At 35.8% G+C, this 12,461-nt stretch overlaps 1 protein-coding gene across 1 annotated transcript in view; it reads left to right on the top strand.

Annotated features, from left to right (window-relative positions):
• The window catches only part of DZIP3 (DAZ interacting zinc finger protein 3), an 89,102-nt gene that overhangs the window by 17,217 nt on the left and 59,424 nt on the right, over positions 1-12,461 (top strand). The window contains exons 5-8 of the mRNA XM_039244988.1: positions 4,600-4,716; positions 7,258-7,338; positions 7,674-7,798; positions 10,669-10,783. Coding sequence (XP_039100919.1) covers positions 4,600-4,716; positions 7,258-7,338; positions 7,674-7,798; positions 10,669-10,783 — 438 coding nt within the window. The remainder of the gene's footprint in view (positions 1-4,599; positions 4,717-7,257; positions 7,339-7,673; positions 7,799-10,668; positions 10,784-12,461) is intronic.

The raw sequence follows: 12,461 nt of genomic DNA, 5'->3' as shown, positions 1-12,461 counted from the left end.
CAAGTTGAGGGCTCAGGCCCACAAATCTTTCTCCAGTACTTTAACCAACTGGCTATAGATTGGAGTTCCCATGACCCCTCTTGGGTTCCATAATTTGTTGTATAGCTCACAGAGCTCCAGGAAACACTTCATGTTTACCAAAGTATTATATAATAAATGCTATGATAAAGGATTTAGATGAAGAGCCAAATGAAGATATACATAGGGCAAAGTCTGGAAGAGTCCCAAGTACAGGAGCCTCTGCCTCTGTGGAATTGGGATGTGCCACTACTCCCCTGGCATGTGTATGTGTTCACCAAGCTGGAAGTTCTTTGAACCCTATACTTCCAGGATTTTTATGGGGGCTTCATTATATATCATAATCAATAATTGTTAATTCAGTGCCCAGCCCCTCCCTCTGGGAATGGGGATAGGGCTAAAAGCTTAAAGCTTCTAATCGTGGCTTGGTGTTTCTGGTGACCAGCCCTATCCAGGAGCCTGCTGAGTATCACTTCATTAGAACAAAAGATATTCCTATCACCCAGGAAATTCCAAGGTATTTAGGAGTTCTGTGTCAGGACCCAGAGTCAAAGACCAGAAATTATCAGGACCTAGGAGCAGAAATCATGTATGTATTTCTAATTACTTTGCAGTGACTCTTTTTCTCCTTCCTTTCCTTCTCCCAACAGTATAGCCAAAGCTTTGAAATTTTCATCTTACTTTTTGTGAAAGGCCTTGACTTACAGACTTTTATTAATGAAGTAAGTTAGTTGGTGCTCTGTTATTTCAAGAATAATGGTGGGAATGTAGGTTAGCCAGTAGCCACTGACTGTGAAGTCTAGGGTTTATTTTTATTTTACCAATAATCCATAACATGTCACCCTGGTACATGGAGTTGCTTTCAGTTTTCCTAATTTGTAAGATGTTAACAAATTTTTCAAAAATGTAAGATAAATAAAAATGATATCCAAAACTTCTTTATTTATGAGTAAAGTACTATAGAAAATACACTGTAGATTTCCATCTTGGAAATAGTTTTCTTAGGTAATTTGTGAAACTTTCAGCATAAGATGGATATCAGCTCCTAAATGAATGGAGTTTTTCAAAGTTAAAGAAAATGTTCTTCTCATTTCTTTGTAGCTTTTAATTGGGACAATTCCACAGTTGTTTTTTCTGTGGAAGAATACATTATTAATTATTTCCATGAAACAAATCAATTCTGTTATGACCGGCAATTCAAACAAACTCTAAAAATATCCGAGGACTACATACTATTATAACCTTAACTGAGATAATTTTCCAGTATGAATTCTGGTTTGAAACTGATAGAACTATGCCACTATTTCCCTCTTATCTTTTGGAAATCACCCAGAAACAACAATCAGTGGCCTTTCTATATGCAAACAATGGCCAATTAGAAGATACAGATAACAACAGAAAAAGGTAAAATAGCTAGGAAAACACTTAAGAAATATACAAGACAGAAACTACTTCTCCAGAGTTTTTCCTATACCACCTACATGAGACCATCTGAACCCCATACTAAAGTCCTAAAGAATCAAAATCTCTGGGGGTAGGTCTGTGAATCTGCATTTTAGCAAGTACCTACAGATTGATTTTTTTTCACATTAAGTTTAGAAATCAATACTCCATATTAAAACTAAATAGAGATTTATAAAACTCTAAGGTAAGAAGGCCAAATGAAAAGCAATACATGTAGGAAGACACAGTGTGATAAGACTGTCCATATCTTACATAATTCCAATAAAAATGACAAAAGCATGTTGTTTTTGGTTTTGTTATTACTGAAAGCTAACTCTAAATAAAAGGAAAAATAGCCAAGAAAATTAGAAAAGTGTAGGGGAAAAGGGGTGAGAATTTGCCCACTTAGATACTAAAACTTAATATGAAGCTTTCATAAGTACAAGATTATATTACTTGCTTCTGACTCAGTGGACAAGTCTAGAAAATAGAAGATAAATTCCAGAAGTAGATCCAATACATACAGAACTGTTACGTATGAGAAGATGAGTAAATTGATATAATGGGAACTGGACAAATTAACAATCCCAGTAGATTTTAACATGACTCTCTTAATAACTGATAGAACATGGACACAAAATTGGTAGAATAATAGCAGACTTGATCTAATTGACACACACACAGACAAAACACGAAATACAATACCTGACAGTGGCAGAATACACATTCTGTTTTAAGTGCATTTACAAAAATTGACCATGTGTTAGTCACAAAGCAAGTCTCATCAGAGAATCACAATATATAATATAGAGCATATTCTCTAACTACTGTACAATTCACTTAGAAATCAATACAGAATGATTAAAAAATCATTCTTCTTAAGTGTAAACCATGGGTCAGAAGTCACGATGGAAATTAGGTAAATTTTTGAACTGAATAAAATACGTATACCAAAACTTGTGTTTAAGTAAAATTTGTGTTTCAAGGAATATATATAATTTGAAATGTATGTATTAGAAGACGAAGCAAGGTTGAATATCAGTCATCTAAACCTAAAGTTCAGGATATTAATGGAAGAAGAATAAATTAAAAACAAAGTCAAAAGAAGGCAGTAATAAAGATATCTAAATTGATTGAAATAGAATAAAAAAGAGAAAGTCAATAAAGCCAAAACTTGTTTTTTTTAAGATCAGTAAAAATGATAACCCCCCTGGTAAAAATCTTAAGAAAAAGACAAAAAACCCAAATCATGAATGAACATGAAAACATCAAAACTAATTCCATAGTCATCTAAAGAATTATCGAGAATTCTGCTACCTGCATGGCTGCCTGAGTTGATTTAGAGCAACCTTGCATTGAGAAGTACTAGAAAAACTGGACAAAACCTTCCCTTAGTAATGCTTCTTTGTGCTTTTATGGCAGATCACTTCATTTACCTAGGGACTGAGACGTTTCCAAGCTTCTGTTCTGTGAAGAAGGGTCTATTTATGGTTTACGTTTTTATAGTAGATACTGTGAGTGTCCTGCACATAACTCTTGGCCCCTTGGAGTCTGAATTCAGTATGCTATGGACAGTCTCCAGTTTTGAATGTCTCTATGCCTCAAGATTTTTTTTTTTTCCTGGAACTATAGAAGGGTGTACTCCTCTTGGCAGTTCAGAAGTCCCAAGGAATTAATATTCCCACGTCACCCCATCACCAATCAGTGAGCCTTGGGAGTTCTGCAAATATCCCAGTTTTCTCTCCCCTTGAGTTGAATAATACTGAAGCTTGTATTTTTCACTGTTTATAGTCTCCCTGTTGTATTAACCCTAGCCGCCCACTGTGGCTAACTATCTTAATAACCCACTCATTAATTTAAAGCTTGCTTTTCCTTCCCTTATCACATCTCTATTCCCCACCATTGTTCTCTGCACCTCCCAAATAAACTACTTGCATTCAAACTGGAACCAAAACAGACACTCTTACTCTAAGGGTATATTTATTTTTTCAGGGTCCCCACCAAAGAATGAGGTGTTTAGCAGGGTCCCTCATCCTTGATAGGTCATACCCTCTGTTTTTTCCCCCTAGCTTTGTAAGTTGGCTAAAATCTACGCCTAGCATCTCAGCCCCTCAGCTACAACTGAAAATGGCAGTTGCCTTAAGGAGAAAAGTGGCTTCAAAAGTCAGTATCATATCTGAATCTTGGCTCCAGAGATTTTCAATGCCTTGGTAGCTTTCTGTTGCTTTCAAAAAATGGTTTTTACATTTTGTCCGGCTTTTTTAGTTCTAAAGGACTGGAACTTCAGTGTTAGGTTTTATGTGCCTACTCAAATTCAAGAGATACTATTGAGTAACTGATTGGATATACGAGTCTGGAATTAATGGGTAGTTCTGAGCTTGAAATATAAACTTGGAAACTGTCAGTATGTAGACACCATTTAAAAATCTGACAGTGGATTACTTTACCTAGGGAATGTATGTGATGACGGAGAAGAGGTTCATTAAATTGAGCGCTGGAGAGACGGAAATAAAGTCTCTAGTTATCTAGGAGAAAAACGGAACAGTATCCTATACTAGAAACCAAGTTAAGAAAGTGTAGGTTAAACTTTCCACACAGATAATATATCATTAAACAGATTATGGAACTTAAGCCAAGCACTTGTAGGTAGAAGGCCTTGGGAAATGGATACAAAGATGACACACTGTCCTATTTTCATTTCATGCATGACAGTAACAAACTGTGAGATAAATCCTATATTAGCTTGATTCCAGTCAGATCGTAGCTTAAGATGCCCTGCCCAGGTGTTGGTATTCATGCTAGCATTCCTGCTTACCACAGGCTCTGGGCTGGAAGGAAGATTTTAGCTAGGCTTAGAGAATAGAAGGTATGAGTATAAACTGAGGTTACTAACAGAAGTGGATGTGGCCAATCCCTTGGCAGGCTTAGGAATGCTTTCTAAGTGTTTTGAGGAAATAGTTAAAGAGAAGATTTGTCAGACTACTTAAAAACAAACAAGAGAACAGTTGTATCTGGCTGGTATGGATTTTTTTTTTTAAATCCTCTCCAGATTTTCTACAATGAGCATGTATTATTTGTATAATAGTAAGTGTAGATATTTGCTTTAACTTAAATTTTGGACCAAATTATTTTCCACAGAGAGAAGTTGCAGCTAACAGCCTGAATGGGGAGGAAATTGTTCCTGTTTTAACTTTACGTTTCTTGATAACGCAAATGGAAGCAGCACTTAGGAATGTTCAGGCTACTAATTATACTGTAAGTGTTTTCTTTTGAAAGTTTGAAATAATGGATTTGGACAACATTTCTCAATGAGAGGGTAGCCAATGCATGCTTGTTTTAAGGTGTAGACCAACTTGTGTTTTCCTTTTATCTCTAGAGTAAAAGTATGCATACATTTATTTCCTTTCTGTGTCTTGTACTTTTTGATGACTGCATGTCCTTGAGGAGCCTAATCTAGTCCCTTCCCTATCATAAAATTGTTCTTCAATAAAGAGAAACTTGAACTAGTAATACTGGGCTTTCCCAATTGAAATAGAGAGTTATAAACTTGAGAAACCACTCCTTCCTTTCTTCCTAGTTATTAATCAGCTCCTCTTCTGATATTTCTATATTTGTAAAAATTGGAGCTTTTATCATCTGTTTTTGAGTACTCATGCAAGATAAAATTAACAAGATATATTTGTATGTTCAGTATCAAATGATACTTTAGAAATAAATCGAAAATCTGAGGAAGAATAAACCTGGCATCATCAATAGTATATAGGACAGTGAAAGGGAAAATCAGTTCTCTGAATAATTTGGATCAGTGAACTAAGTTTTGTACACATGTAGATGATGGATTAGAGTTATCTTCAAGAAAAGACTGCCCAGGCACCAACCAAGGTGCCCAAAGACACCAAATCCCTTATTAGAAAGATGTGGAGAAATCGTGTTTATTTAGGACTCTCGGGATAGGGGTTCTAACTGGTGATATATACCACCCTAAATGAGTTGTACACGGAGTCAAAAGAGGCAGCAAAAGGGAGTTTGCATTAACAAGCGTTCAGCAAGAACTTCTGGGATGCTGAAGATGTGCTGTTTCTCCCACTGACCAGGTTGTCAGGCAGTGAAATAAATGAGCATTAACAGATGTGGATTGCTTAGCCTACTGTACTTAGGCATTATTTCCAAGATGAGTTTTATGTTAAGAAATGAAAGAGATCCCTTTCCTGGTAGCACTGTTGAGCAGAATTGGAATTGTCATGATCAGAGCAGCCTACTGCTGTATCCAAATAGCTCTCTCTGTTCCTTAAGGCCACCAAGGATAGGTAGGGCAGCTTTGTAGGAGGTGGTAGTGGGGTGAGGGCAGGTGACAGTTGCCAATAATATCTCTATATCTGTTGAGTTCCAGTACTTGGAATACCCTGCTAATGGTGGGGATGGGGGATGGTAGGAAGGGAAGAGCAGAAACATACCACTTACATCTATAAATTACTGAGTTCTTTACCTTGTCTTTATAATTGTAATTATATTTGTAATTCCACATCTTATCCTGTTCTCAAAATGTTCTTTTTAGACTTGTATGAGCCAAAGGCTCTGTTGTATTTATTTGTGAAACCAATTTTTTAAAGTTATAAAATAATACCTTACACTTAATTAGTGTTTGCTATATGACAGACACTGTTCTAAGCACTTTTTGTAAGGATTACCTCATTTAGCCTTCATAACTAGGCCCCCCCCACCACCACCACGATTCCCATTCTATAGATTAGAAAGTGAAGTAAAGAGGTTAAACAACTTGCTTATTAATTCAGCAGTAGAGTCAGGATACAAATCCATCTAGTCTTGGCTTTAGAGTCTATTCTCTGAACTGCATTTTACCTCCTCTGCAGAGATGAAAATTTTAAGATGGAAACCAGTTTGTAAACACAAACTGACTTGATCCATTGAGAGCAAATACGCATGTCTATTTGCACTGAGATCAGTTTGAAGCCAAACTTCCGACACCAGCCAGTTACTTCATAAATGTGTACTGTTGGCCATGAGAAGTATGCTAAGTAAGAGAGTACAGTTATATCAGTAAAGAAAAAGACTTCTATTCTGCAGATGCTTATCATTCCTATGTACCTGCAAAAAATCTTGTTTATGGGACAGTCTTGTAAAAAGTTAATGTGACAAAAGACTGGGTTATGATCTTAAGTCAGTAGAGAGCTTATGAACAGAATATACAATATCATTCACCATGGACAATGTTTAAACTTTTTATTTGAGGTAATTTTAGATTCACAGAAGTTGCAAAAATATAGCTGTACAATACAGAAGTGCAGAAAGGTTTTTGCATAGGCTTCATTCAGTTTTCTCCGATATTTACATGTTACATAACAGTGTATATTATCAAAACCAGGAAGTTGACATTGGTACAGTGGGTGTTGTGTTGTTTCTAAGAGCACTCTGCTGAAGGACTCCAGGGACTCAGAATGTAGTTGTACTCCCTGCTACATCTGTATGGAGATCCTTAGCTATTTGTAGCATGTGGGGGCTGGAGAGGGAAGGAGACAATAATCCTGATGGCTTTCATTTTCTTTAATCACACTCTGATGTTTTATCTTGAGATCATCAGCTATCCTCTTTCTTCTTCAGGATTGAATTGTCAAATACATCTAAAATGTATTTGCTGTTTCTCTTATTAGATGATTGATGATATAATAATTTTTACTTTTTTAAAAATTACTAAGTAGCCTAGGATATTTAATTAAGCTTACTATGCTGGAAAGTAGCTTCAGCTAAAGAGCCAATTAATTTTTTTTTTCTTTTTAGGCACATCAGATTAATATTGGTTATTATCTGACATTACTATTTTTGTATGGTGTAGCACTTACTGAAAGAGGAAAGAAAGAGGTATGTAGCATGTGTTATTGCCCATTGTAAGTGTTTTCACATACAGTAACTAGATTTTAACGAATTAAAATGTTGATTTTAGAAATTCTCTAAATATGCATTTTGAAACGTTGGCTAAAGAAGATCTTAAGTTCTCTTGTAAATAAGTATTTTAATCACTGAGTATATTATCTATGTGATCACATACAGAGATGCTAGAATTAGAGATGTGAATAAATGACTGCATTACTGGACCAATATTAAAGCTGCCCTAATTTCTCCAGTTTGGAAAATAATGCTTGTAAAAGAAAAAAATGCTTTATACATCAGCCAAACCTAGTTTTATGTTACTACAGGATTATACAGAAGCGGAAAATAAATTTCTAGTGATGAAGATGGTGATTCAAGAAAATGAAATTTGTGAAAACTTTATGTCTTTAGTTTATTTTGGACGTGGTTTGCTTCGATGTGCCCAGAAGAGGTAAGGGTTTTAATAAATGGGTAGGTCTTGCCTTTCAACTTTTAGCATTGTGACATGGATAAAGTTTTTGCAGTATACCAGGTATGACGACATTTGTGTTCTTCTGGGTCTTCTTCACCTGTTCCTGTAGATAATAATTTCTTTAATGTAGTTGAGAGTATTAAATACCAAACATAACAGAATATGGTAATAAAAGGCAGTGTAGCAAAGACATTAGGAACAGAGGCTTTGGAGTCTGACAGACCTGGGTTTAAATCCATTTTCTGTTGTATATCTAGTCAATGACTCTAAGAAATGCAATGTTGCTTAGCCTTATCTTTTTTATCTATAAAATGGAAGTAATAATAGTGCCAACCGAAGATGATTAAGTACTTAGGGGGCATCTGGGTGGCTCAGTCAGTTAAGCGTTAGATTTTTTTATTTCAGATCAGGTTATCATCTCACAGTTCGTGAGATCAAGCACTGTGTTGGAGCCTGCTTGGGATTCTCTCTCTCTGTCTCTCTCAAAATAAATAAATATACTTTAAAAAGTGCTCAGAATGCAAAAATGCTTGACTTAATAAATAAATGCTGATTGAAATAATTAATACTTTCACCAGTTAAATAGGTGTTTAAGGTATAAACAAGCTTTTAAAGCATTGAAAGGGTCCAGATGCTGTGTTTGGGGGAACATTGGGGATTATATGTTTAGTGAAACTGTACAGGGGAACCAGTATGGATTATTTGTTTCCTTATTTGTATCCTTAGCCATTTGTAACATAATTTATTAATTTTTTTGCTAAGAATGTATCATATTCTAGAGACTGTGCTAGTGTTGGGGATACAATGGTGTGCAAAACAGTTCCTATCTTCATGTAACTGACATTATAATGAATATTATATACCTTAATCAAATAATCAGTTATATGACTAATCAATTTTGAAATATAATAAAGAGCTCTGAAGGACAATACAGTGAATAATTAAAGTTTTTATTAGCCCCCCAGTCTCGTTGTGGGAATCAAGTCTTTTTGAGGAAATAATGTTTGACTGAGATTTGAAAGATGAATTAGACAGTTGTTTAAATCCTTATGCAGGATTACTGCTGTGTGCAACCATGGGATTCCTAGAAGAGTCATCTCTCTGGTAGTACCTGATTCTTTTTAGGCTTATCGTCTATCCTCTGGCATGCTTGTTTTTCACTGGGGTACCCAGAAGACTTCCTGCTTCCCATTTACTAGCATGATGTCGTCAACGTTGTGAACCAGTGTGGTGGTTTGTAGAATTTCAGGATGATCAAAATCTCTTTAGTCTATATTGTAGAGAGAATTCTCATAGGTGTGAGACAAGACAAAAAATGTGTATTGCTGTCCTTCCCCCAGATGTGTCAACTATTCTTTAGTCTCTTTACTGATGAACATTGGAGAGAATCTGTTTTCCATGATCACAGATACAAGAAAGCCCAGTCACATGATGGCACCATTGACCTTCATCCCTGGCCTATAGAAAACAGTCACCACTGAGCTGCTTGAAAACACTGCTTTAATAGGTAGGGTGTCCTCTGGGCCTTTCCAGGGAACTATGTCTAGTGGTGGCTTCTCTGGTCTTAGGTAGTAAGTCCATTATAATATCCTTACCTCCCTGAGCTTTCTTTAATACTCTGCCCCCCGATTTCCTGCTTCTCCACCTCAATTACTATAGGTCATTTTTGGATCCAAGCTTCAAGTAACCTTCTTAGCAGCATGGTGTCTCAGGTGTCCTGGCTAGGAAAGTAAATCTTGAATTGTGGAAGAGTCATCCTATATCAACATACACTTCCCTATCCAGTTCTATATTTGTCTATTGGGTCAGCACTCTTAAGATCCACTCCCACATAGGTTTCTGCCGGTACATACTAGTCAAGTTCTGCAATTTTTAGGGTGAATAAGCCTTTTCTTTCTGGGCAGGAACTCTGTTTTCTTATTTGGGCTCTGTTTATACCTGACCCTAGAGTTATTGGTCTATGGGTAATGAGCACAGATAGGAGAGGATCTTGAGAAAGAAAGGCATCATCTTTTGAGATATGATCCTCAGATCTTACTTTTTCTTGGTCAGTAAAGGGATTCTGATACTCCTTGTCAGCCGGGCTCAAGGCAATTTAAGGGTTTTACTTAAATGTCTCCATTTCATACCTCAGGGTCTACTTGTTCCCAATCAGAGCCCTAATTTTAGCATAATAGTCCTGCTGAGGCAGTGTTTTTAGTCTTTGCTGTTGTTCTAACCTTATGATTAAATACTGGGCCTCATTTTCCGCACAGTTTGCTCTTATTAGAGTTGGTAAGGTTTTTTTTAAATGTTACCATAGAGGCCTTTTAGCTTTCACAGAGTGTCCTGAGTTGGTAATAGTCCTGTCAAGGAGGTACATTTGGTCTCTTTTGCAGTTTGTTTGACCTTGTGACTAAATCTGGCCAGATTTTCAGCACAGATTATCTTTATGGCTGCAGGAGATGAGAGTCTATTTAAATGCTGCCATAGAGTCCTCTGTCTTTCACAGTGTGCCCTGAGTCAATAGTTGGCTGACCTGTGACTGTCATTCTCTTTCTTCAAGGCTTCCAAGACAGTAGACAAAAGCCAACCAACTCTACAATCCCTTTAATTACCAAGGCCCCCATACTGTTCAAGCTTGAGCTACTACATAATCTATTGCCTCCCCTTCCACCTGTATTTCATCCCAATCTACCACAGGTGAGAGTCCTAGTATTTGTATTTCTATAGCATGCCAGAGGTTATCATCATCCTACTTGCCACAAAAGTAATAAATAAAATAAAAACGAGTTGCTCATTGTCTTATTAGTAAACTATCAAGTTACAGAGTCCCATTCAAACTAACCTTGTTTTAAAATGCCTTACAGATATAATGGAGGACTGCTAGAATTTCATAAAAGCTTACAAGAAATAGGAGATACAAATGACCATTGGTTTGATGTAGATACTACAGAAGATGAAGATTTACCTACAACTTTTAAAGTAAGAAATCAAAAACAATGTTTCATCTGTGACTAATCAGAATCCTCTTTGATGAAGTGTGGTCTGTGCTAACTTTGTCATATTCTATAGCAAGCACATTCTTTTATTGGAAATTAGCTTTTTGTATAAGAAACAACATTGATCCCATTACTTTGTGAAGAATGTGAGTATGATTCAAAACATAGAGAGAAGTGAGGTAGCTGTGTTAACAATTAACAAGATTTGTCATTAAAAACAAGAGGAGTAAAAGCTGTACAGGTCTAGTACTTCACACGGGGCTAGGGCTAAATGTGGTAGTTAATTAACTTCTTTTTTTCTAATTATATTTACTATTATTTTGTTGTTGATTTAAATTTTAAAAGTAGTAGGAAAACTTAAACTTATTTCAGAAAATTTGAAAAATGTATAAGTGCTGAAAGATAAAATTTATCCATATTCCTTCAAAAGGAGAAACTTATATTAGTATTTTGATGTTTTCCAGACACACATGTATAAACACTTGTACCCTTTATTTTTAGTAAATTGGTATGATGTTATATACATTGATATATAGTTCAGAAATATGTACTCTGAGTTTCCCAGTAGATTTTTCTACAGTATGATTTGTTTTCATGGTTTATCATAAAACCGTGCTTTAATTTGCATAACTAGTTTCCTGCTGTTGAATATTCAGTTTATCCTAAACATTCCAGTTTTTCACTATTTAGGTAAAGTGATATTTGTGCATTTCCCAAATAATTCCCATAGAACACATGTCTAAAGGTGGAATTGTGAAGTAAGTCAATCACTTGTGAACTTGTTGATATTTATCTTCATATATCCTCTTAGAAAGTTTGTACCAGTTTGTATTTTTAAGGCAATGTGTGAGAGTTTCCATTTTCCCACACTTCTTGGCATCCTTTACTTTTGGGGTAACTTTTATCCATTTCTTAAGCCATATTAAAGTCACTTTTTAATTTGTTTAATATGAAAATAGCTACATTGAGTTTCTCTTGGTTAGTGTTTGAATGACATATCTCTTTCCAGACTTTTACTTTAAACCTTTAGGATCCTTATGTTTGGGCTGATGTTAAAGCCAGATACATTCCTCAAAGCAGATGTTTTGTAAAAATACAAAATTCAAATTTCTAGTAAGCTATAATAGGTCAAATTGTATATATCTAATAATAGAGCTTCAAAATGTATAGGACAAAAACTGATATAACTAGAAGGAGAGATAGAAAACTCTTCACTCTCAGTACTATTTTAATGTAGCTCTCTCAGTAATCAATAGAATAAGCAGTTTTTGGCATTTATCAGGATAATCACATGGCTTTAAACCTAGACTTAATAATGATTTTATGTATTTTTTTAAATTTTTTTTAAGGTTTTATTTATTTCTGAGAGAGAAAGAGTGTGTGAGCACGGGAGGGTCAGAGAGAGAGGGAGACACAGAATCTGAAGCAGGCTCCAGGCTCTGAGCTGGCTGTCAGCACAGAGCCCAATGTGGGGCTTGAACCCATGATCCGTGAGATCATGACCTAAGCTGAAGTTGGATGCTCAACTGACTGAGCCACCCAGGTGCCCCTTATGTATTCTTTTTAACATTGAACTTCACTGTTTGCCTAAAGCAGGTCCTACTTGGTCTTAGTTTTCTCTTTTTCCTCCTCCTTTTAAAATATTTTTCATTATTATCCAA

Source organism: Hyaena hyaena, unplaced genomic scaffold, assembly GCF_003009895.1.
Source record: "Hyaena hyaena isolate Hyena2069 unplaced genomic scaffold, ASM300989v1 scaffold_251, whole genome shotgun sequence".
NCBI classification, from domain to species: domain Eukaryota; kingdom Metazoa; phylum Chordata; class Mammalia; order Carnivora; family Hyaenidae; genus Hyaena; species Hyaena hyaena.
The sequence above is the reverse complement of the archived record's forward strand: the minus strand, read 5'-3'. Positions and strand labels throughout refer to the sequence as shown.